Raw genomic sequence first — 22,318 nt, 5'->3', positions numbered from 1 at the left:
ATCACAGAATCACATTACAGCTCAGGCTGGAAGGGACCTCAAAGAATCATGTGGTCATCCCTTCCAAGGGAAAAGGAGACTACACAAGACTATCTAGCATCCTACTGCATCTCAAAAATCTCTAGCAACAGGGATTCTATCACATTCCTGAGGAGGTTGTTCCAGTGAATGACTGTTCTCACTACAAGAAAACAGAAAAAGACAAAAATTCTCATATCAAGATGAAACTGCCCCCAGTGCAACATGTACCCATTGTCCCTGATCTTCTCCATGTGAATAGACTGCTTCAGTCCTTTTTGTAGCTGTCCTCTAAGTTGGAGAGAAATCATTGCAAAAAGCCCACTGTTAAGAATAGCTCTTTCCGTGGACATTCTCTTATCTTTCTTAAGAATTAAAGGAATCACATGAGTGAAAAAATTCCTGAGATGCCAAGGACCAAATCTTCAATAGGAATTAATCTGAGTTAAAGAAGCTCAACAACTCTAAGTATTTTACTCCTAAATTACTTCTCATTTAGGTATTTAGTTCCTGTTCTCTTCCTTGACTTCTACTTGTAAGCAACACTAGTATATGTTTTTCCCCTTTGTCTTAATATTGTACCCATCACTAAAACTGGTTTGAAATTTCTTATACCTAAAGACATGTTTTAGAGTAAAGATTTTTTTGTTTCTGAATAACTTCACCTACCAAAACTAATTTAAAATGTCAGGAGAAACAAAGAACCAGTAAGTAACAAGAAAAAAAATTAAAATCAGTAATAAATACATGTGTTTTGTTATTACAAAACACACGTATTTAAATATTTCCTCAATTCTATGTTAGAAATGTGTACTTGTAGGCTTTACAGACTAAGCTATTTGAAGAAGGAATTAGGGAGAGGTATGTTTCATAACAGGTGCATCTAATCATTACTACAGAATATAATCCCAAAACTAAATTGATATTAAGCCTCAAAACTTAGAAAACAGTTATTTGAAGTAGGGTGAACATGGTAAAAGTATGCTATAAACAGGAACAAATTGGAGGTGGTGGAAAAAAAATCTTCCAGCTGCAAAGCCCAACGCTGTTCAGAAGACATCCTGCACGTCGGTACCACAGCACCCACTCAGCAGCACAGGTTTAGGCTACCCTGTCAGCATGTGGTATTCTTCTCCCTTTGGCTCATTAGGTTCAGATAATCAACTTGGAAAGAGAACAGACACATTCCTAAAAGCTCTGTTATCAAACCCACAAAGGATCCAGTTAAAGTATCAAAATGAGAAATAAACTGAATGAGATTTTCATAATATAGTTACCCTGCTTCTTGCAAAGCTTGATAAAAAGAAAACTAATTTTGGCACTTCAGTAATTTGAAATATCACAGTAGCAACTTCAAAGTTATGACAGTGGTCTGAAATGGACTGAAAAGAAACAAATCTTCATTTCCCCCAGGGCCACTGGCCTATCTCTAAAGCTCCTCAAGTTCTCATGTGAATTCAATTGGTTTCGTTTTTAATGTCCTCATCCCACATTCTCCTTTCAAACAGGATTTGGAACCTTTTTCTGCCCCCTTCTAAAATACAGGTATTCATGTCTGACCAAGACCTACATGTTAAGGTACATTCCAGAAAGTGCTTACACTGGGTTTTAAAAATTATTATTATTATTATTATTATTATTATTATTATTATTATTATTATTATTATTATTATTATTATTATTATTATTATTATTATTATTATTATTATTAATCATGGGGATGTTGCTGATGTCACCTACTGCTGCCAGATACACTTTTGAAAAAAAAAAGAAAAACTTTTACAGATACAAGTTTTCTGGTTTGCACAAGGGAAGCATGAAGGCTTTTATGGATGGCAAGAGTTGCTAAGAGTTCAAACACTGACAGCATCTGACATGAATTTTTTTGTTCTTCAGTTACACTTACATCTATCTCACAATAACCTGCTCTGTTCTTGCTGCATTTTTAAAAAGATAAACTAGGTGACAATGGAATTTCTGAAGCAGTTAGGCAGCAATGCTTGAAGTATAACCAAAACAACAGTAATGAGAAAGGACTAATAATTAAGCTATCAAATAATAGGTATTTGCTCTTCTTCCTTCCCACTGTCACCACAGCCACCTTTTAAGACAAAGCCTATGTTTAACAGCATCATCAGCCCTTTCTGAAAACTGTAATTTCTGAGTCCTGAATCTGTTAAATCCACTATTAAAAGTATTTCTATACAGGTTCATGATGCAGACAAATAAAAAAGAAAAAAAAAAAGAAAAAAGGTATCGAGACTGAACAGTATGTTCTAGGGTCACAACTCTCTTGCATGCTTTTTATCAGCATTCAGCATTAACATTATTTTAGAATAAATTAATTATGTATGTATAATAATGTATTTCAAATACCTGAAGACTAAAAGATATTTGGGGGGGGGGGGTGTTTATTCTTTACTGAAAATAGCACAACATGAAATCCATGGGAAGTGATGGGGGGGTCTACAAACTACTGTGAAGCTGGGCAATTTGACACAGTGTACAAGAATTACATTCATTTACTAATGTTCCAATATTAAATTAAGCTTCCAATCACAAGTAGTGATGGTCTCCATTAAGGACACAGATATTCCAGTGTTAACAATGATGATATCATTGTAGCCATATGAAAACATTGTTTAATGTAATTGCCCATACAGCAACCTAACTACTTTAACCTCAGTTCACCCATCAGTTCTGACTCCTGTGTGGTTTATACCCTCCTTCCACCCACACACTTAAAGACAACCATCCCCACAGCTGAAGCATACCCAAGTATAATACACAAAACATAACTGATACAAAAACTCACTTTCACTGGACAACATCTAAAATATGTAAATACCTGTTCCTGCAGGTCGTAGTCATAGCTATCATGCAGCAGAAGACTGAGGACATACCGAGTATAAATCATGGCATCAATGCCACACTTCTCTAGCTCTTGTCCCAGCCAGGTCTGCACTGGACCCAAAGCATGTAGCAGAGACATTTCAGAAACAGATACAGGGCCTGGATAAGAGCTTGAGGAGCTTTCAGATGGCAAACCATCCACAACAACTGTACAGATAGGGCGCATGAATCTAGGTGGTTGGCATCCTTATAACGTGAAGCATTTTCTGGAGTTGATTTTCCGTCGGTATCTGGAGGTGATTTTCACTCCAGTAAATAGGAGAGAGGCTTGACTTCTAGGACAATCATTTATATTTCCTGGCTGTTAGCCGACTAGAGACGAACATCACTCTTCAGGCATGACCAGTGAATAAACTAAATCCTAATAGCAAACACATATGTAGATGTGTTTTTCTACCTTAATTTCACATTGAGGCCAGATGCAAGTCCCCAGCAGGACCTATAAAGAGGAAAAAATGATAAGTTGTGACAATATGTATCCATACATGAATAATATTAAACAGTGAAAAAAAACCACCCAAAGTAGAAAGCAGTCATTTACATACTGCTTACTCCAAACATATCATACATCTACTCAGTGTCATTTTGAAGAGTGACAGGAATTATTACAAGTTTAAAGGTGACTTTTAGAAAAGGTACTTTTTACGGTAGGAAGACTGACTTTTTCATCAAACACTTCACAAGTAATCTGTCGATTGAAACATATGTCTGACCTAGCTTTATGGGAAAGTTGAGATTTTATTACTTTCATTATCAGCTGAAAAAAGCCACTCTCATAAAAAAAAAAAACCTATGCTAGTTTGAATAAAGACTGCATATTTTGCATCACTAGAAGACAATATAATCCTACTGTTTTGCAGCGATACCCATTTCTAGAATAGAAGTGTTTTGTTTATAAAACACTGAATTAATGAAATTCATCTGATCAGGAGTTTCATAAATCCTACTACTAAATGGTTACTGCTACCTTCAGGTTCAGGCTTTTTGGCGGTGGTGGTTTTGGTTTTTTTTCTTAGTTTCAATTATTTGCCTTGTTCCAGGACAGTTAAACATTTTATCATCCAAAAACTGTCCTTATAAAAATGTAAATCCCCGGAATAACTTCAAAATTTGAACAGAACACAATTTATCTGTGCCAAAAATTAACATTTAACCTTCTTTACACAAAGCATACACCTGTCCTACCTGAGAGCTTAAACTCTAAACCATGTCCTAAAATAGACAAACTATCCTAAGACTTACACCACCCACAATCACAAATCAATCTTGATAAGCCAGGGGCAGAAGGTGCAAGCACCACACACGTCAGCATTCTGCTCTCAAACACAGAAAATGTCAGCCCAAAAAAGGCATTTTTGGATTGGTCTACTTATCAGCCACATGCCAATCTGGCATTTGTGTAGGCCTTCCTTCTCCTCTCCAGCTTCTTAGCATGAGAAAACAAAACTCAACTCCAAGCAGGAAATATCCCTTTACTGAAAGGAAACAAAATAGACTCAAGTGACTAAGCAAAATCTGCTGTTCTGTTTCAACCCCAGTGCAAGATAACCAGCACACAACAGCCATCACCTAATACAACTATCTGAACTAGGTACTGGGGGCAGCATTTCATGTGGGCAGCATGTGGTCTGCAGACAAACAAAACTGAAAGTTGATACATGTCAATACAACAAAAGATGATAGTTTTTAGGAGCTTTCTTTACAGCACTACACAGGTACAAATGTATATTCCAGATTTTTCTAAGTCACTTTCAACATCACCAAACAGAAACCCATTACGATCAGTTGCTACCGAGTTTACAAAAGCCTTTCCCTCTCCTAAAGTGACCTCACTGCTCTGGTTGCAGTGCTCATTTTGAGAAAGGAGAAAACACAAAATTATTCAATATTGCTCAGCAGCATGTTTCAATTAGTCAAAATCTTTTAAGTAAGCACAAAACACGGTAGGTAGAAACATGCTGCAAGGCACTGGAGGTTACTGCTTCATCACATAATTAGAGAACAGAAAGTACAAGTAAAATCTAGTATTGTGACCCAAAGGAGTCCAAATCCAAGAGTCACAGGTCCAAACTCTTCAGAAGTCCATACTATCTTAATTGTTGAAGAACAACATTCCAGAAAATCTGTTCAGTCCTGCTGGCTCTCCACAATAGAATGTGTAAAGAATGTTCTCCCTAAGTCAATGCCATAACCCTTGTTGGCCCCCAAATCCTACATTTCATAGATATGGGAAAACTAACATTCTTCATATTTCTTTTTTGAGACATGGTGCAGAACTACCTAAAGGTTCAAGGGAACAGGAGCCTCAATCCATCCCACTGCTACCAGTTAGATGCTAGAGCCACCAAAAGACACTCAGAGCCTGGAAAGGGATTGTAGATCAGCAGGAGAGCACCTGAAGAGCAGCACAAAGGAACTTCTGCCACTCCAGCCAGCAAGCTGGCTCCATTGGGAGCCCAGCTAATATGGAAACACGCGAAGCAAAGACAATTAAAATAAAGAAGAAAATAAAGAAGTTAGAGACATGCACATGCCTGCAGTCTATCATCTTACTGGCATCACAAAGACATGGTGGGATGCCTCCTATGACTGGAGTGCTGGAATGGAAGGATACAGGGTGTTTAGGAAAGACAGGCACAGGAAACAAGGAGGGGATGTTACCCACTATGTCAGTGACTGCCTGGAGTGCATGGAGCTCTGCCATGGAACAAAAGAGGAGCTGACTGAAAGGTTATGGGTCAGGAAGAAAGGGACAGGCCATGTTATACTGGGGGTCTGCTAAGGTTCCCCACCCAGGAAGACTGAACTATCAAATCCTCTATAGATCGAAGGAGCAGCCTCACACTCACAAGCCCTGGTCCTCATGGGGGACTTCAACCATCTCCATATCTGTTAGAGGGGCAACACAGCAGAGCATAAGCAATCCAGGACCAGGAGGTGCCTGGAATGTGATAATGGTGATAACTTCCTTCCCTGAGTTAGAAAAGCCAACAAGGAAAGGTGCTATGCTGGGTCTCCTTCTCACCAACATGCTGGGGCTGCTGGGGAATGTGAAGCTCAAGGGCAGCCTGGGCTGCAGTGACTGTGAAACAGTGGAGTTCAAGATCCTCAGGGCAGCAAAGGTGCACAGCAAGCTCATTGCCCTGGACTTCAGGAGAGCACAGTTTGGCCTTCTCAGGGATCTGCTTGGTAGAGGAGCCAAAGAAAACTGGTTAATATTGAAGGATCACCTCCTCAAGGCTCAGGAGCAATGCATGCCTACCAAAGGAAGTCAGGCAAAACACCAGCCACCTGCATGGCTGAACAAGGAACTCTTGGACAAACACAAACAGAAAAATGAAGCCTACACAGGGTGGAAGCAAGGACAGGTAGTTTGAGAAGAATACAGAGAAATTGTACAATCAGCCAGGAATCAGGGAGGAAAGCTAAAGCTGTGATAGAATTAAATCTGGCCAGGGACATCAAGCTTGATGAAGAGAGAAAAAGCTTCTATAGGTACATCAGTGATAAAAGGGCCCTATCTCAAAGGAGACCCAGGACATGGACAAGGCTGAGGTACTTAATGACTTCTTTATCCTGGTCTTCACCAGCAAGTGCTCCAGACATTGCCCCACTCCCTGGAGGCAAACGTGGGGACTGGGAGAATGAAGAACTGCTCACTGCAGCACAAGGTCAGATTTGAAACCATCTAAGGAACCCGAAGGACATGAATCCATGGAACCTGATGAAATGCACCCCTAGGTACCGAGGGAACTTAAAAGGTGCTTGGAAGAAAAATGGGGACAGATTTTTTATAAGGGTCTGTAGTAACAGAGTTTTAAACTGAAAACTTGTAGATTTAGATTGGACATTAGGAAGGTATTTTGTACATTGAAGGGGTGAGACACTGAACAACTTGTCCAGAGAAGCTGTGCATGATCTACTCCAAGCATTCAAGGTCAGGCTGGGCAGGGCTTTGAGCATCCTTATTAATGAAAGATGTCCCCACTCACAGAAGTGAGCGTTGATGATCTTGAAAGATTCCTTTCAACTCAAACCATTCCGATTCTTTATGGCAAAGCTTCTGGATACTGAGTCACTTCAACCAAAACTCTGGCACATTGTTTAGCTCCTTAGCTAAACCTAGTAAGGACTGAGTTTGTGTTTCAGCTTTTCCATGAATGAGATGATAATGGTGCCTCTCTTTTCTATCTTAACACTTATTTAAGTGAGACATTTGAGAAATTCTGTTTTTGAGACCTAACAAAATCCGACTGACTTCAGCTAACCAGTTAAAGTGTCTTGTTTTTATTAGATGGGGAAGAGAGGGAAAAGACATCAAGAGAGAGACAGATTATAAGAGGAATTATGAAATCAGACAAAAATGTTTGTAATTTGTTTTGTACTTCAGCTTTTTTGAATATCATATCCTATTACCTCTTTTACCATTTCGTTACATGATATAAAACCTGGAAATCTAAACAAATTTATTAAATATTATTTTAAGAGGTCTCATTTTACAACTCGCAAGTGCTTTGTTTCACAGATGGTCTTAAGCATTTCCATTATGTTTTAAATTTAACAAAATTTCATAAGGAGTATTTTTCTATCCCAGTACTAGAGAGATTTTCCATATCAAATTAATACAAGTCACTCAAAGAGCAAACATTTCTGCTGACAGATGTGAAGCTTGATTTTAGAAATAACACTTTCTGACAAATAAATTATTATCCCTCTTAAATCTATTTCACACTGTCTCACTAAAAATAAGTTTTCCATCCTCACAAGGCCAGGGCTAATCTGAACAGAGCGAGCACATTACATCTTAAATAATTAGTGGAAGCCTTAGTTATTTTAACTAAGTCGGAAAGAATTCTCCATTTCCAGCTATAAAATATGACAGATGGCCATGCCTTTTAACAAGAATTACCAAATACAAATTTAAACATCTGCATCAATACTTTCTGAAAAGTACTTTTTATTTACAAAGTAAAAAATGCATGTTGAAACTATTTCAAAATAATTTCTCCTTACTCCACTTCTTAGTATATTTTTTCCTTTAAAGTAACCTTCAGTTTTCGCAATACTGATCAATGACCTTAACAAGGTCACACTAGTTAAACTGTCAGCAGCTTAACCAGTAGAGGCACAAGGGCCAAGTTATGAAGCATCTTCTAAAGACTGAGAACACAATATTGTATAAACACTCTGATTTTTCAACTCAGACTGTCTTAGAATACATGTAATTCTCAAAATTGTATTCCATGTGATAGACATTAAATACTCTTTTGATCTACAATAGACAGCAGAAGAAAATAACTAAGCCTTAGTCTCCCTTAGATCCAGCTACAGCAAAGCAACAACTTTAAATAACCTATAGCAAGCAACAGAAAGGAGGATCAATGATATGGAAAGTGATGCTGGAGCTCTCCAGGTTTGTTCCCTACAACACATTTGCTCTTTCATAGTAAATAACCTTTTTTGAAGACTAAGTATTCTACTCTTCTCCATAAAATAACTGGAATATGGGTGCTGTCAGAACAAATACACAGAACTTTTTTTTTTAAGTGTCTTGGTACTACAAAAATCAAAGTAACACAAACAACTTCTTGTGGCAGTTGTCTCTATGGGATATAGGATGATAGCATAAAATCAGAGATGACCAAAGAATGCAGTAAAAGAAAGGTGTAATTAAATCACTCTTCAATAAAGCTTGATACAAGCACACCAATAAAGTGCTAATGGATGGACTATCAACAGAAAGATTAACTAAAAGTTTGTGCCAAGCAAGACAATTCCATGTCTTTAACAGCTTTTTTTCTCCATATTCTCTTGCATACTGTTAGAAAACAGTAACCAAAGCCAAACCACAAAACCCACTGAATTAATCTAAAGTAACCTAATCTCTATTTCATCAGCACCAAGAGGCTTCTGAAAATTGTGTATCCATGCAGCAAAGTCCCAAACCAACATTTTTTGTAAATTAAAAAAAAAAAAAAAAAAAAACAAAAAAAAAAACAAACCCAAACAAGACAATGATTTTACATGCTTTCAAGTTTTCTTAATTATCAACTCTTAAAGCAGTAGAAGACATTGGAATAAGAAAGTAAAAACTATACCCCTTACAATTGTCCCATCAGGTAAAGGTCCACACACAATGTCTTGGGGATCATAAAAGGTAACTTGAAAAGGAAGCAGGCTTAAATTCACTACACTGGGGTCTATACTATCACTAGAAAAAAAAAAAGTTCCTGGATTACGTATTGGAAGAGGTTGGAAACTAATACACTGTTTACTTGTACAACCTGCGAGTCTCTAAAACCTCAAATTTACTCCTCACACATTTTGATACATTTCTACAAAGAAGCCAATCTCTTGGATAATCCACAGATACTACTTTTCCTTCCTTCAGTTCTCAAAAGGGAAAACATCTGTGTTTCCAGTGTTTCATGCTGCCTACTGCTACATGTTAACAATTAGACTAAACATATTCTCACACAATAGTTAAGTCAAAACTGCTGTTTTATACAAAGTTTCCTCTATTATTCTTTGAAATACACCAGTGCATGACACAGTTTAAATTAACAGCTCTCATTTTAATTTTTTTTCTCCACTTTGACACTGTTCATTTATAAAATGAACACAGGAAAAAATTAAATTATATATATAGTCCACATTTTTTAACCACAACAATGTTTTTCAAACAAATGTTTTTTCCCAGAATGGTTTTATTAAAAGCAAACAGTATGTCCTCTCTCTGGCAACTACAAGTGGGGAAAAATTATGAAAATCCTAATTAATATTAAAAGAATAAAAACTTGGTCAAGTTTGGTCAACAACATACTAAAATCACATATACAGTGCAGTAAATTTCAGTCCCCTTTAGAAAATTGATAGTCAAAAGCATGGTCAAATTATATGATGGCAACAGAACTCCATATTGTTCTTATATATTGTAGAAGAATCTGCAATTTTACCCTAATTTCTTTTGTTTCTTTCCACAAAAACGATGAACAAATCCTTAATAGAAAAAAAACAAGCAGCTACACACTGGGAAAGGCACTGTCAAAGCTCAAAACCAAAGCCTATATAAATTCTAGCAAACAATGGAATTTGTGTATTTAAAAGTATTTAAAAGACATGTGAATTCAGAAGTAAGAGAAGTTGCTATTTTTTAACCACATTCCTTGATAATCTAAGAAATTTGACTGTGTAGTCTTCAGAGCTTTTTTATGCACAACAAACAGCAAGAGCAGTACCTTGATTCATGACCAAGGCACTGAAACACTACAGAAATATTGTCCAGCCATGAGAAACAGAGATTAAACACCTGGCTGCTATCAAAGCACTAAAAGTGGTCAAAAAAATAAAAGCAGCTCTGTGAATCAACTTTAAACATACATAAAACCAACCTTTCTAAGAAGCATTACCAAGAGGCACAAGAGTGATACAGTCCCATTTGTAATGGGTTTATGCTTTATAGGGAACTGATGTCTAATGAGGCTGGGCTTACAGTTGTAGGGTAACTCAAGTCAAAGAACCTACAGGGGAGACAGAAATCAGTGCCTGGGTGTTACTGCAAGATTTTTTCCCTTGTGAATCTGCAATCTTATTTTCATAACACTTATCCAAATGAAAATCTGAAGCTGCTAATCCTGTATAAAAGCTTACTGGAATTACTCAAAGGATTCAAGAGCTACCATGTAAGCCCTAGTTACTTAGGTTAGCAAAGAAAAAGAACAGATATAATGAAGATGACACCAGGGGAAGTCACCAATACAGTTCTGAAAGATTCTGCTCTGGGACCTGTATTACCTGATAAAATCCTAAGTGGCCTGGAAGATAAGATGGGTGACACAGTTTAGAAGCTACCAAAGGACAGCAAGTGACCAGGAATAGTGACTTCAGAGCAACTGAAAAAATGCAGATGGCCATTATGAAACTGGACTGGGCAATATAAAAGTAAACAAAATACAGCACAGGCAAACTTGAAATGAGACCGAGGGGCAATAACCACCCTATTGAGGCATAAATCAATGAGTTGTGAGCTATTAATCCATGTCTGTCCATGGACAGAGACTTGACTGTTCAACATCTAATTTTTGTTAATAGAAAGTACTAAAGAGATAGTAAGATCTACATACAAAACTTCACACAACAGCCAGCAGAATTCCTTGCAAGAGATATCAAAGACTCAACAAAAAAAAAAAAAAAAAAAAAAAAAGATGGCCTTCAGTGGAAATCGAGTAAAAGAGATCCCTTGAGAGTTTTTAACTAGACAAACCACATCAAGGTCAGGAAATCCCCTAGGCTGAAAATAGTGTATGGCTGAGGGAGAATTTAGGGGAGGTATCATTCCCCCTCTTCTGTTTTTGTCCCTAACTGCTCCTTTAGAGACGATGCTGCAGACAAGTGCAGGGTTTGTCAAAGCCTTTGTCTGAACCAGTACAGCTCTGTTCTTATAAAACATTTATGTTTACCATCACACAAGAACAACATTTCAAAAAACAGTTGCTGGAGGAGTGCAATAAGCTGATCCACTCACAGGGCTGCACATTATTAACTCACAGGACTTTATTTAAAGATGTCAAAACATCAATCCTGTCAGGGAGCAAAAACCAAAAACAGAGCTATGGGAAACAGCTCATAAGGGACAGCAGAATCAGCAGGTGAGACACTTGCCCTAGGGGGTCAGTTGCATATCAAAGACCCCACATGTTGTCATCTGTGTATTCTTTACTTCTGCAAAACAAATATGCTTGTAAGCTTGAAAATGTAAAATGCTTAAGCTAAGAAAAAAAGGCAAGACAGAAAGGGAAAAAGCATGACCTAAGAACAAAACCTGCAGACACTGTGTACACCCTAAAACATCATTTCATAGAGTTGCAAGGTTTGAATGTGCTTCATAAATAGGACTCTTTTGGAAAGGTCCTCATTGCAGCAGGCTTGTAAAGAATCATCTGCAGAGTGGAGACTAATGAAGTGGTCCTTCAGTATATATAATATGACTTAAAAAAAATCATTAATAAGCCTAATAGTTGGCAAGTTTTGCAGATCATGGTTCAGTGGGAGTCCTGATAATTTGGGAAACAAATTTTATCTTCAGGATGGAAGTATTTTTATTTCATAGCATCACTCAGGAAACTGCTTCAGGAGGTCAACTCAATATTAAAGCTGCATTAAAAAAACTCAAAAGCAAGCATGTCATTATGCAGCACATAGATACCACTTCAATAAACAGAATGGAGCTCAGAGCATTTCTGACAAAATAAAACATGACAAAACAATATCTGGTACCACAGATTATGCAATTGCACCAGATAAGTTTATGTACAGCACATCTGTAACCTACAACCAGCTCAACCCAAAGAATTGTATCTCCAAAAATTTTGCTATTTAAGAAGGACTTGAAACTGTTAAAAATATGTCCATTAAACAGATTTAAGAAATGGGAAGATTTCTAGATCTGTAAATTGCCTGAATCTAGACAATGAAATGCTGCCTCACTATTATCAAATGCCCATCTGCCATTAACAATGGCAACAATTACATTATTTAAGAATTTGTCCAAAAGGTTATCTAGCTACCAACAGAGTACTAATAATTCCATTCTGTCCTTAAAAAACAAATATACTGACATGAGAATTTTTTTTCCTATTTAGTTTGTTACTGTCTACACTGCTGTTTGAACCAAATTTTACTTTGTTTAAACATGACTACATTTTTTTTAAATCTTGGCTGAAAAAGAAAAAATGTACACATATTGCATAACTTAGATGTATGATAACTTTTTAGAACTTTAAAAATACAGCATCTAATGACAAAGAATTTTGGTAAATATTTTTCACATTAAAAATTAATTAAAACAATGTCATACATAGACTTAAAGGAATTACTACTTCTGCCAGCACAAGTTTGCAAAAACCAGAAGTGATAATTTTTATAGCAGTAGTTACTAACTTCCAAGAGAACAACAGCAGCAGCATTTTGACAGAGATACCTCTGTGGATGACTTGAAGGTGAGTCAGGGTAACAGGAACTGCACATTGCCACCAAGAGAGGACAAGACATTCCACTGTTTCTCTCATCCTCTCCTCCATGTTCCCACCCTCTTGTCCTTGTACTTAACACATCCACTGCGTGGCTGCATAGATGAACTGTATAAATTTTTTGTTCCAAAGGGAAAGATTTCATTTTCGGTAACCCAGTCTTAAAAAAATACAAATCAGTGATCAACTCGCTCTCTCACCACAGAATTTCTACATGTGGCAGAAGAGAGGAAGTGGGGTTGCCCCTTTCAGCAGCAACCCACTATTAGATCCACTTAAGAATCACAAGAAAACATTAGGAAGGCAGAATGCACAAGCTACATTTTAGCTAATTCAAATGCAAGTCTTTCAGACAATAATTATTCTAAGGAACGTGAAGTGTGCAAGCCAATTCAGGTACTTCAACAGGTATGATATTTACTTCCGATATTTTTACAGAAATTCACTAGGCACCCATGCAATCACACCCTGTACTCGTAACATCCAGCAGACTCAGTCTCAAACAGTAGCCTGGTGATAACAAAGAAATTACTGTTTCCTTCAGATTTGCTGGGAGAGAGGCAGGTGTTGCTCTGTAACTAATTGAGAACAGGATGGATCACCCAAGTGTGGAGAACCCAAGAGAATGTGTGGTAGTGCAGACCTCAAACACGGAGGCAGTGCCTCACCTCACACTTTACCTTCCAACCATCACAGTCATTTCTGTACCACTAACATCAGCTTTCTGACCTTTCTGCTATATTTCTTTTACCACTGAAGACAGTGGTATGATTTAAGTTTTTCAGTTTGAACTTGCAGATCTTAGCAGTGTAGCAGGGCAATGCCAGAGACACGTATCTTGTTCAGCTCAGTTTATTACACAGGGATTGCTTGGATGGGCTGCTACTGGACCTGAGAGATCCTGGGGAGAAATACTTTCTTTCTAGATGCAACTTCAAGGAGGAGATAGCTACAGTCTTTTCTGTTCAGTCCCATGAGAGTCTTCACATGGACACTATCTATCAAAAGCAATACGTTTTACTATATACACATCACTGATTACCATCATCATACTTCAATAACACTTCCTCAGGTTTAGGGAAACATTAATGGAGTTAACAGACTACAAAACCAAACAGAACTGCAATCACATAGATGCACATATTTTGAGTTCACCAAGACATTTATCTTCAGGATTTTTGGCAGGTAAACTCTTGTGTCTCACTATATTTACTAGCCTTATTATCACCTAGAATATATGCAGGACTTCAAAACACAATACAGGATGCAGTCAAGTAATGGAAAGACTAAGATATATGCTCTTGACTATTTGATCATTTTCTTTCCTGCCCTCCTGATGTCCTTTATTTACTTAACTTTTAGAGCAGTTCAAACTATCTGGTACCAACAAGTACTTGCCTGTATTTGAACTCCATTTCCAAGTGGGATGGTAATGCTTGGAGGCCCATGCAAGAAGTTACATGCGTGTGCATTAAAACAGATGTGACCCCAGTTCTGAACAGCTCAGTGAGAGACACAGACACCCACCCATGTACCCCAAAATGTGCTGCAGACTCCTCCAAGGAACAGGCAGTCACCAGGTGGAATCATCCTCCAGGCCACCAGTGTGACCACCCTGATAAAATATTCACTGCTCTTCATATCAGCTGGAATCCAGCGGCCACTCTTGTAGTACAACCATACAAGATTTATTTCAATTAATATACAATTTACTCTCAGGCACACACTGCATCTTTCAGTCAGGCAAAGAAAGGAGAATGAATTATGAATGCCAAAGATCCAACCACCAGTGTTCGTTTAAAGGCTACAATATTTGTCCTGCTATTTATACTTGCAAGGTTAATAATCCATATGTATATAAACAGCAAACTTGTTAAAGACCACACTATATATTTTACTCTGGTTTATTAATTTCTTTAATTTGTATGAAATTATTTTCTGAATACTTACTATTGATGTTTTCTATACTTGGTCTGCAGCTCAGGGAGTTAATTACTATATTGCTGAAAAGCTTTAAATAGCCTCATAAAGAGTTTAAGAACAAATATAACTTCACCTAACTATATAGCCTTTTCAACAGTTATTTTAATAAAAAGAAGTTTCTCTAAATTCAGTTGGAAGTAATATATAGACAATGTTTTCATTAATAAGAGTGTAAAAACTTACAGGATGTGTCAGCCACAGGAGGCTCAGTAAACACAGAGTTCTGACAAGTTGAATTTTCAAGCTCTAAAACTTAACCAGCAGAGAAGATACTGAATTTACAGCACATAAAATATGGCAGGCCTACAAAGGAAATAGTTTCAAATACTTTTTCCCTGCCCCCTCTACCACCTCTGATTTTTATTGCAAAATATTAGTAAATGAACTTCTATTTATGAAATTGATATCCGAAGTAGGATACTTTGCAATTTTAAAGAGAATAGCAAGTCAACATGAAATAATTTATATTTTAACATTTGAATGAATTTGCATAGGCATTTATTGTTCAGTTTATGTTGTAAGGCTGCCAGGCTTTTTCCATAAAAACAGTGATGATATTTGTTATCATATCTCCATTTTTATGATTAGGTATATTGTTTAAAAACACTACTTATTAAAAAAAGTTTACTAAGTGAATAAGTAGGACAATTTAATATTGCTCTTAAAATAATACATTTGCTGCTTGCTACTTCAAATGACAGATGAAAAGGTCATTTTACTAAAGTGCAACCAGAAAACCTCTTACAAAAACAGCAGGTCAGCATTGCATTAATTCTCTTCAAGGAAGTTACTGTACTGTTAACCAAGGCATTTCTTTCACAATTCAAGAACAAAGTTACTAAAAACTGGAACTCTGAGGTTTCCCTGAAGTCAGTAAGATATTCAGTTCAGAGAGACTGGTGAAAAAATCATCTACATATGATAAACTAATATCTGAACTTAAAGAGGCAATTTAAAACTTTTCTGTCACCTCACACAATTCAACATGACTTCCATCAAAACTGCTATAAAAACATCAATAAAACAAAAATCACTAAAGGTAATTCAGTTTCACTGTCAAATGCAAGACTTGAATACACAGTGGATTGAACTTCTACCTCAGAAAACAGAACCAGAAGAGGAATTCACTGAACAGTAGTCTTTAGCTAATTAGTACCAGTAATTAGCTCAAAGTCTTCAGAGAGCAGAATCAAATATCATGAAACAGTAAAAGCTTTTCCTGTACCTTAAAAAGTAAAGATATGAACCCAACAAATAACTGGAAGCTGGCTCCATTTCTTTTAGGACATTCCAGTGTCCTAAATCCAATGCAATGCTTTAAAGTTGCACATCTACTCAGCCACAGTCTTCAATTTTGGTTCAAGTTCACAATAACACATTACAGTGTCACAAGGATCTAGTGAGAATTAATTACTCATCCAGGGGCAGCAATAGGCATTACTGATTTCTTCATTAGTGATTCTTCAAGCAGACCTTTTTCTTTAGGCTATTAAAACACTCTTTTCTTAAAAAGTACATATGACACACGCTAAATTAACAAAATAACTTCTTTAATCAATCTGTGTATGTTTTATCATGCTTTCCCATTTTACTGTTGATGATTATTATCTCAATCCAAGCCCTGACTATGCAAACACTACCTGGAATAACCCTGCAGAGGATACAGACCTTGCAACCCCGCTCTGCCGCTCTGATGTTAAAGCTGTACCATCTTATGTCAGGTTGCTTTATTTTTTCTGGCCTTCAGCCACCCCCAGTCTCTTACTCCCTTATCTGTCCCTCTGTACTTTCTTCCACAGTCCATATATGCAAAATCTCATTGGCAAGGCAATCATGTCTCCCTTCAAATTCTACAACCAAGTTAGTCCATCTAACCAAACCATAAAAAACGAACTCACACAATTTAACAACCTACAAAAGGGATAACAGCTGCTCCTTTCCATACAGCACCTTAAACACAAGCACATGGAAATGAAATTTCACTTGAATTCACTCAGTAATACAGCGGACAGAAAACTTCATGCAGGTCTCTTTGCTCAATCTCAGCCAAGTACTCTATCCAGCAAACCTGTTCCTTTGGTAAATTTAATAGTAACTAGAGAAAGATTTTTAAAAGCTGTAAAAACTCCACAAAATTATTCAGATTTCATCCCTGTTACAATTTATTTTTATTTATTAACAAATCTTTTTGCAAAGAGTACAAATTTTCACATGCAATCCTTTCTAGAATAAGGCCTAGAAAGTTACAGACACAATTAACATTAGCAGAGACTGCATATTTGAAATTTCTTCCTCAAGACAGTAAACCCCAGAAATTTAAACATTTCCCAAATTGCAGTAAAAATTAAAAACACTACAGCAAACCTGAGCACAGACTTAGCAGGATATAATAAAACTTACATGTAATATCAGACCTGAAAAATTAATTTAAATACATAATTTATATTTCCACACTAATATAATTAAAATATCACATGTAATATCACAAGAGTGAAAAATTAATTTAAATATTTCATTATTTAAATTTCCACACTACTGCCTCAGAAATAAATCTCTTGGAAAGTCATGTTCCATATGTTCTCTTTGGTATCAAAGTTATGAACAGAATTTAGATGCAGAAACAAAACAATGTATAGTATTATGCAGGTAGATCCAAACATCCTGCATATGAAATTATAAAGGAAGCAGATAATTAAAAATTTAAAATACTCAGTAGCTTCCAATAAAGCTACAGAAATAGCTGCTAGTAAGATGTCTGTGAAAGAATAATCTTTGTACTGAATGTTTAAGCTACTCAACCCTTCCCCGCACCCCCAACCACCTCTGTGGGCCAATAAAATACACATTAAATCTCTCAACATCCATTAAAACCTACCCAACCAACTTTCAGGAAAGTAGAGCAAGATGCTTTTTAGTAAAACATTATAACTAGCCCATCTAGATCTTTTTCTACTAAAACATTCTGACAGTCCCACAGTCAGAATGTTTTGGTACTTCTGACTAGAATAATCTGGTAAATTATTTCCAAATTAAGAAAAAAACATAATTTTCCTTCCAATCAGACAATTTTCCTTTTGTATGTGTATTGAAACATAACTAAGCACACCAATACTCGTTTGAATATTTTTCTTTTGTATCATGCAATTGACTTTAGTTGGAAAAAATTCTTGGGGCAGGACTATGGGGATAGACAACACAACTCATTTCTGCAATCCCATTTACAAATCATCCAACCAGTTTATCACTTTTCTTGGACAAAAATGAAGGATACCAATCTCTGTTCCACGAGACAGAAGAATATCCTAAAAACAGACTATCCCAATAACAGAACATATTAAATACAAGATCATTTGTATTCCAAGCTCCATTAGCAATGCAGATAATGGGAATATTTCCTGCCAACTCTCCAACTCTACAGGAATTCTAAGTCTCACTGCCTTCACCACATTCTGCTTTACCAGATATTGTTGCCTATCCTGTTATAGTATTGTTACTTTCAGTCATTAGCTATTGCTTAAAGAAGCAGCAAACTGTAACATGATTTTGCTGGGATTCCAGCTAAGTATATAAAGTGTCTATTCTGACTCTACAACACTATGCCTAAAACTGAGTAAAATCAAAACCTAGTAAAATCCTTCCAGAAAATTCACTTGTTCAGTCTCTTGGTTGCTTTATTTACCTAGAAACAAGATGCTCGAGATGGACAATTAATGGAGTTTTGAACAGTATCTAGATCTTCCTCTGACCCTAATTCCTGTTAGAATGTACAGCAAATGAGCAAAGGAAAATGCTGACATCATTTTACCCCTATGGAATTTCTCTTACGCGGAAGCAAATAGCAACAACAAAAGCAGTGGGAGATGCTGAAATATGCCTATGAAACAGGCATAATAAGGTAAGAGAACTTCAGGACCTCCATTTTTTCTTCTTGGGTCACATATAGATCTCTTTGACCCTTACTTTCCTTCCAATTCCACTGCTCATGAGCAGAAAAGCTGGAGGGTCATATACCCAACCCAAATTTGCAGAATCCGTAGACTCAAAGGGTCTTATCCCCAATGGTGCCCCAAACAGATGGATGAAGTTCTGTCACTGTACAGAACTCAATATCTGTCAAGCAGAACATGGTGGGGATATGCACTGCTGAGGCTTTTAATGGGCTGTCTCAGGATTTTCCCAATAACTGTCAAGTCTTTGAAAATAAATAACATTACGAACAGATAACATGCTACTCATTTTATTCAAGTCACTTACATGCCCTCTTATATCTCAATGATGAAGAGAAAAGATTTTGATACCTATATGATATACTTTATTGACTAGAAGAGAATGATTGTACACTACCATTTTAGCATATCCATACTAACAAGAAACGGCAGATGGAGGATTAGTACAAAATAAAATCTGTACAGTTACATGTCAAGTAACAGTCAAGTTTACTTTTGTAAGGCATATTTTTGCCTTAAATAATAAAGGAAAACGTCAATTACAGACTCCCATTGATTGTGAGGAGTTTGCAATACCTAGGGTTTAAGCACTGCAGTGAAGTACTTTGTTTTACACAATTATCTACTGAATCATCACGAGTTCACTTTTGACAGTTAAGAAACCAAAGTCAATTGGCAATTCCTACTTCATTTCAGGAATACAGAAGAAATATATGGTGTACAATAGAAATCATAAACATTTTAAAGGGTTTGAATGAAGAAAAGCAACTACACATACCACAGAGGCCTCTGATCCCAAGCTTATAAATTACAGCCCAAATCACTTATACACAGAAAACATCAGACTACAGGAATGGGTTTTATTTGAAAGGAAGGACAAGCAAATCCTACTATTTTCACCCTTCAGATCAGTATCAGGTACTGCAATGAGTAATTAAAACAAAGACAAGACAGGGGAAAAAAGCACCGCACTCTGGCTTTCTTAAAGTTTCATAACGCGATTCAATACGTGTATACTTTTAATCGAGACGACACGAGGAGAAGATGGAAACGAGTTTGCCGGAGCGAAGTGTCAGTTTGTGTCACTTCTGCATTCAGCTGTAACCTTCGCCAAACCTTGTCCCCCACCCCGCCCATCGCCCGCGAGAGGCCGCGGCCGGCGCTCCCGCCCCAGCGGCGCCCGGCTCGCAGCGCCCATAGGCTGCGGCTCCCGTCACTCTGCCATCAGCCCAGCTCCGCCTCCCCCAGCAGCAGCAGCCCTAGCCCTCCTATCCGCCTTTTGCCTTCAATAGGCCCTAAAGGACAATGCTGCTGGAAGGGGAAAAAAAGGAGGAAAAAAAAAAAAAAGAAGAGGGGAGCGAGCCAGCCCCGCCAGAGCAGCCCCCGGGGCAGCGCTGTGAGCCCGCGGCTCAGCCGGGGCGGTTCCATCGGCCCCAGCCCGTCCCCAGCTCCCCCTCCCCGGTGCGCGGCCGCCGCTGCGCTCTGAACGCCCGCTCAGGATGAAAGGTCACGGCGTGAGCGCCAGCCGGGCCCGGCAGCGCTACAAGCCCGTCACCTCAACCGCGGGGTCAGGCGGGGCAGGCGAGGCGCTGCCCGGATCGGGATCTCCCTACTCCGACCCCGAACAGCCGCATCCTCCGCTTTGCCGTCTGCTGGCGCCGGATGACACCGGCGCGGGCCGGCACCCGCGGCGGGTGGGTTCGGGGTGCCGCCTTTCCCTCCCTCCTTCTCCTCCTCTGCTCCCTGGCGTGAACCAGCCCGAGGGCACCGAGCCGCTGCTCCCGCTCCAGGCCGGCGCCTTCCTCCCGGCCGCGGCACAAACCGCTCACCTGGCGCCGGGTCCCGCCGGGATGGAAGAGCGCGGAGCCGGCGGCAGCCAGGGAGGGCTCGGCTCCTCTCCCAGGCAGCGCTCTGACCGGGGCACCCCGGCCGGGCCCCCGGCCCCGCCCCCGAGCCCGGCCCGCCGCCGGCCGGCAGCCGCCCCCCGCCCGGCCCCCGGCGCTCCTGTCACCCCCTCCCCGGCCCCTTCCTCCCGCGCCCCCCGGCACGCTCCCGCCGCGCTGCGCCAGGCGCAACCCAAGAGCGGGACGCGCCATCCCGGGAACCCGTCCTCCCGGCGGGACCAGGCCCGGCCTCGCAACTCCTCCTCTTCCCGGGCTGTTAGCGGAGCAGGCAGGGATGCGCGGGCCTTCCCGGCCGGGCCCCGAGCCGCCGGCCCGGCGCTCCCGGGGGTCCAGCCCGCCTGTCCCAACGCAGCGGTGGAAAAGAAGCGGGGGAGGGGAAGGGCGCCCGCTGCCGCCTCCTGCCTCCGTCCTCCCGTTCCACGGACAGGGCGGCTGCCACTCTCCCTCCCTCCCTTCAGCCCTGCCCCTCCCTCTGCTCCCCGGGCCCGCGGCGGGCATTTACCTGCCGTGGTGGCGCAGAGCGGGGCCCTGGGGCCTCTGGCAGCCGGAGGAGGCAGCGGACTCCGTCCCGCTGCTGCCGTCCCCGAGTGAGGCGGGCGGGACGGAGCCGGGACCTGCCCCGGGAGGCGTTACGTAAACCGGCGGCGGCGGCGGTTCCAGCGCCACGGGGAGGGAAGGAGGGAGGGAGGGAAGGAGGGAGGGGGCCGGGCCGGCCGCTCCGTCACCCGGCAACGGGACTCAGCTCTCCGGCGGACCGCGCCGCCGGCTCCGCCCCGTATCCCTCCGCCCAGAGGGCGGTCCGGATCCCTGATGCCTGATCCCGATCCGTGGGGCTGAGCCGGGCGGGAGGGAAGGGGCTAGCGACCATCGCGCCGGTGGGCAGGAGATGATGGGACCGGTCTGCTCTGCTCTGTGCCGTATTCATCCCTGTCTCTGTCGGCCGTAGCGCCCGGGCGCCAGCAAGCCGCCTTCATGTCGGGGCCGCGGCACAGGAAGGGCGGGGGGAGGAGGGGAAGTGTCCTTTGCCCTGGTTGTACAGCCTCCCGCCCGCCGGCAGAGCGCCGCGCTGCCCGCCGGTTGCCAGAGCAGGGAAACGGCGGGCGAGGCGCTCGGGAGGCACCGGGCGAGCGCCGGGAGCGGTGCCGGGCCGCGGGGCCGCCGCTGAGGCGGGAGAGGCGGCGGCCGGAAGCCTCCGCGCCCCTCTGGAGGGCTGTGCCGCCGGGAGGGGAACACCCAGGCAGGGCCGGCGCAGGAATGCGGGGGAGGGAGCGGGGGATAATGATGGAGCGTAGCGGTGTTTGTCATGTGAGGTCCTTTTGAAACGCTGAGCTACTTCGAGAGCAAGGTTAGCAAATAAAAGTTTATTTTACTGCGCAATGAAAGCCCGTCTGGAAGGGAAGTCGTCTGTTGGGGGATTGTTGCCATTGAAAGTCGGGTTTAGTAGGTGAGCTCCTCGGGAGCCGCGGGGATTTTGTTCCAATTGATTAAATGCCAGTTTAATCACAACTGTTTACACAGCCGTGGA

General features: G+C 40.4%; 2 protein-coding genes across 7 annotated transcripts in view; one reads left to right on the top strand and one right to left on the bottom strand.

Moving 5' to 3' along the window:
* KIAA0232 (KIAA0232 ortholog) overlaps positions 1 to 21,732 on the bottom strand; it is a 64,708-nt gene extending 42,976 nt beyond the window's left edge. Inside the window, exons 1-2 of one of the 6 annotated variants that reach the window (XM_059470057.1) lie at positions 21,296 to 21,732; positions 2,867 to 3,370 (exon numbers count right to left, since the gene is read on the bottom strand). In XM_059470057.1, coding sequence (XP_059326040.1) covers positions 2,867 to 3,097 — 231 coding nt within the window. In that variant the 5' untranslated portion in view covers positions 3,098 to 3,370; positions 21,296 to 21,732. The remainder of the gene's footprint in view (positions 1 to 2,866; positions 3,371 to 21,295) is intronic. The other 5 variants (XM_059470054.1, XM_059470060.1, XM_059470055.1 and 2 more) reach the window with 5 other exon arrangements.
* On the top strand, positions 20,389 to 21,384 carry LOC132072136 (basic proline-rich protein-like). The gene has a single exon (XM_059470166.1). It carries the CDS (start codon positions 20,389 to 20,391, stop codon positions 21,382 to 21,384), a length of 996 nt encoding a protein of 331 aa, XP_059326149.1.
* Positions 21,733 to 22,318: the final 586 nt, after the last annotated feature.

Source organism: Ammospiza nelsoni, chromosome 4 (assembly GCF_027579445.1).
Source record: "Ammospiza nelsoni isolate bAmmNel1 chromosome 4, bAmmNel1.pri, whole genome shotgun sequence".
Classification (NCBI taxonomy): Eukaryota; Metazoa; Chordata; class Aves; order Passeriformes; family Passerellidae; genus Ammospiza; species Ammospiza nelsoni.
Note: the sequence above shows the minus strand (reverse complement) of the source record. Positions and strands in the feature narration are given on the sequence as shown.

Excerpts from the sequence above, each read along its gene's own strand:
- LOC132072136 (XM_059470166.1), top strand. The coding sequence starts at position 20,389 with ATGAAAGGTCACGGCGTGAGCGCCAGCCGGGCCCGGCAGCGCTACAAG.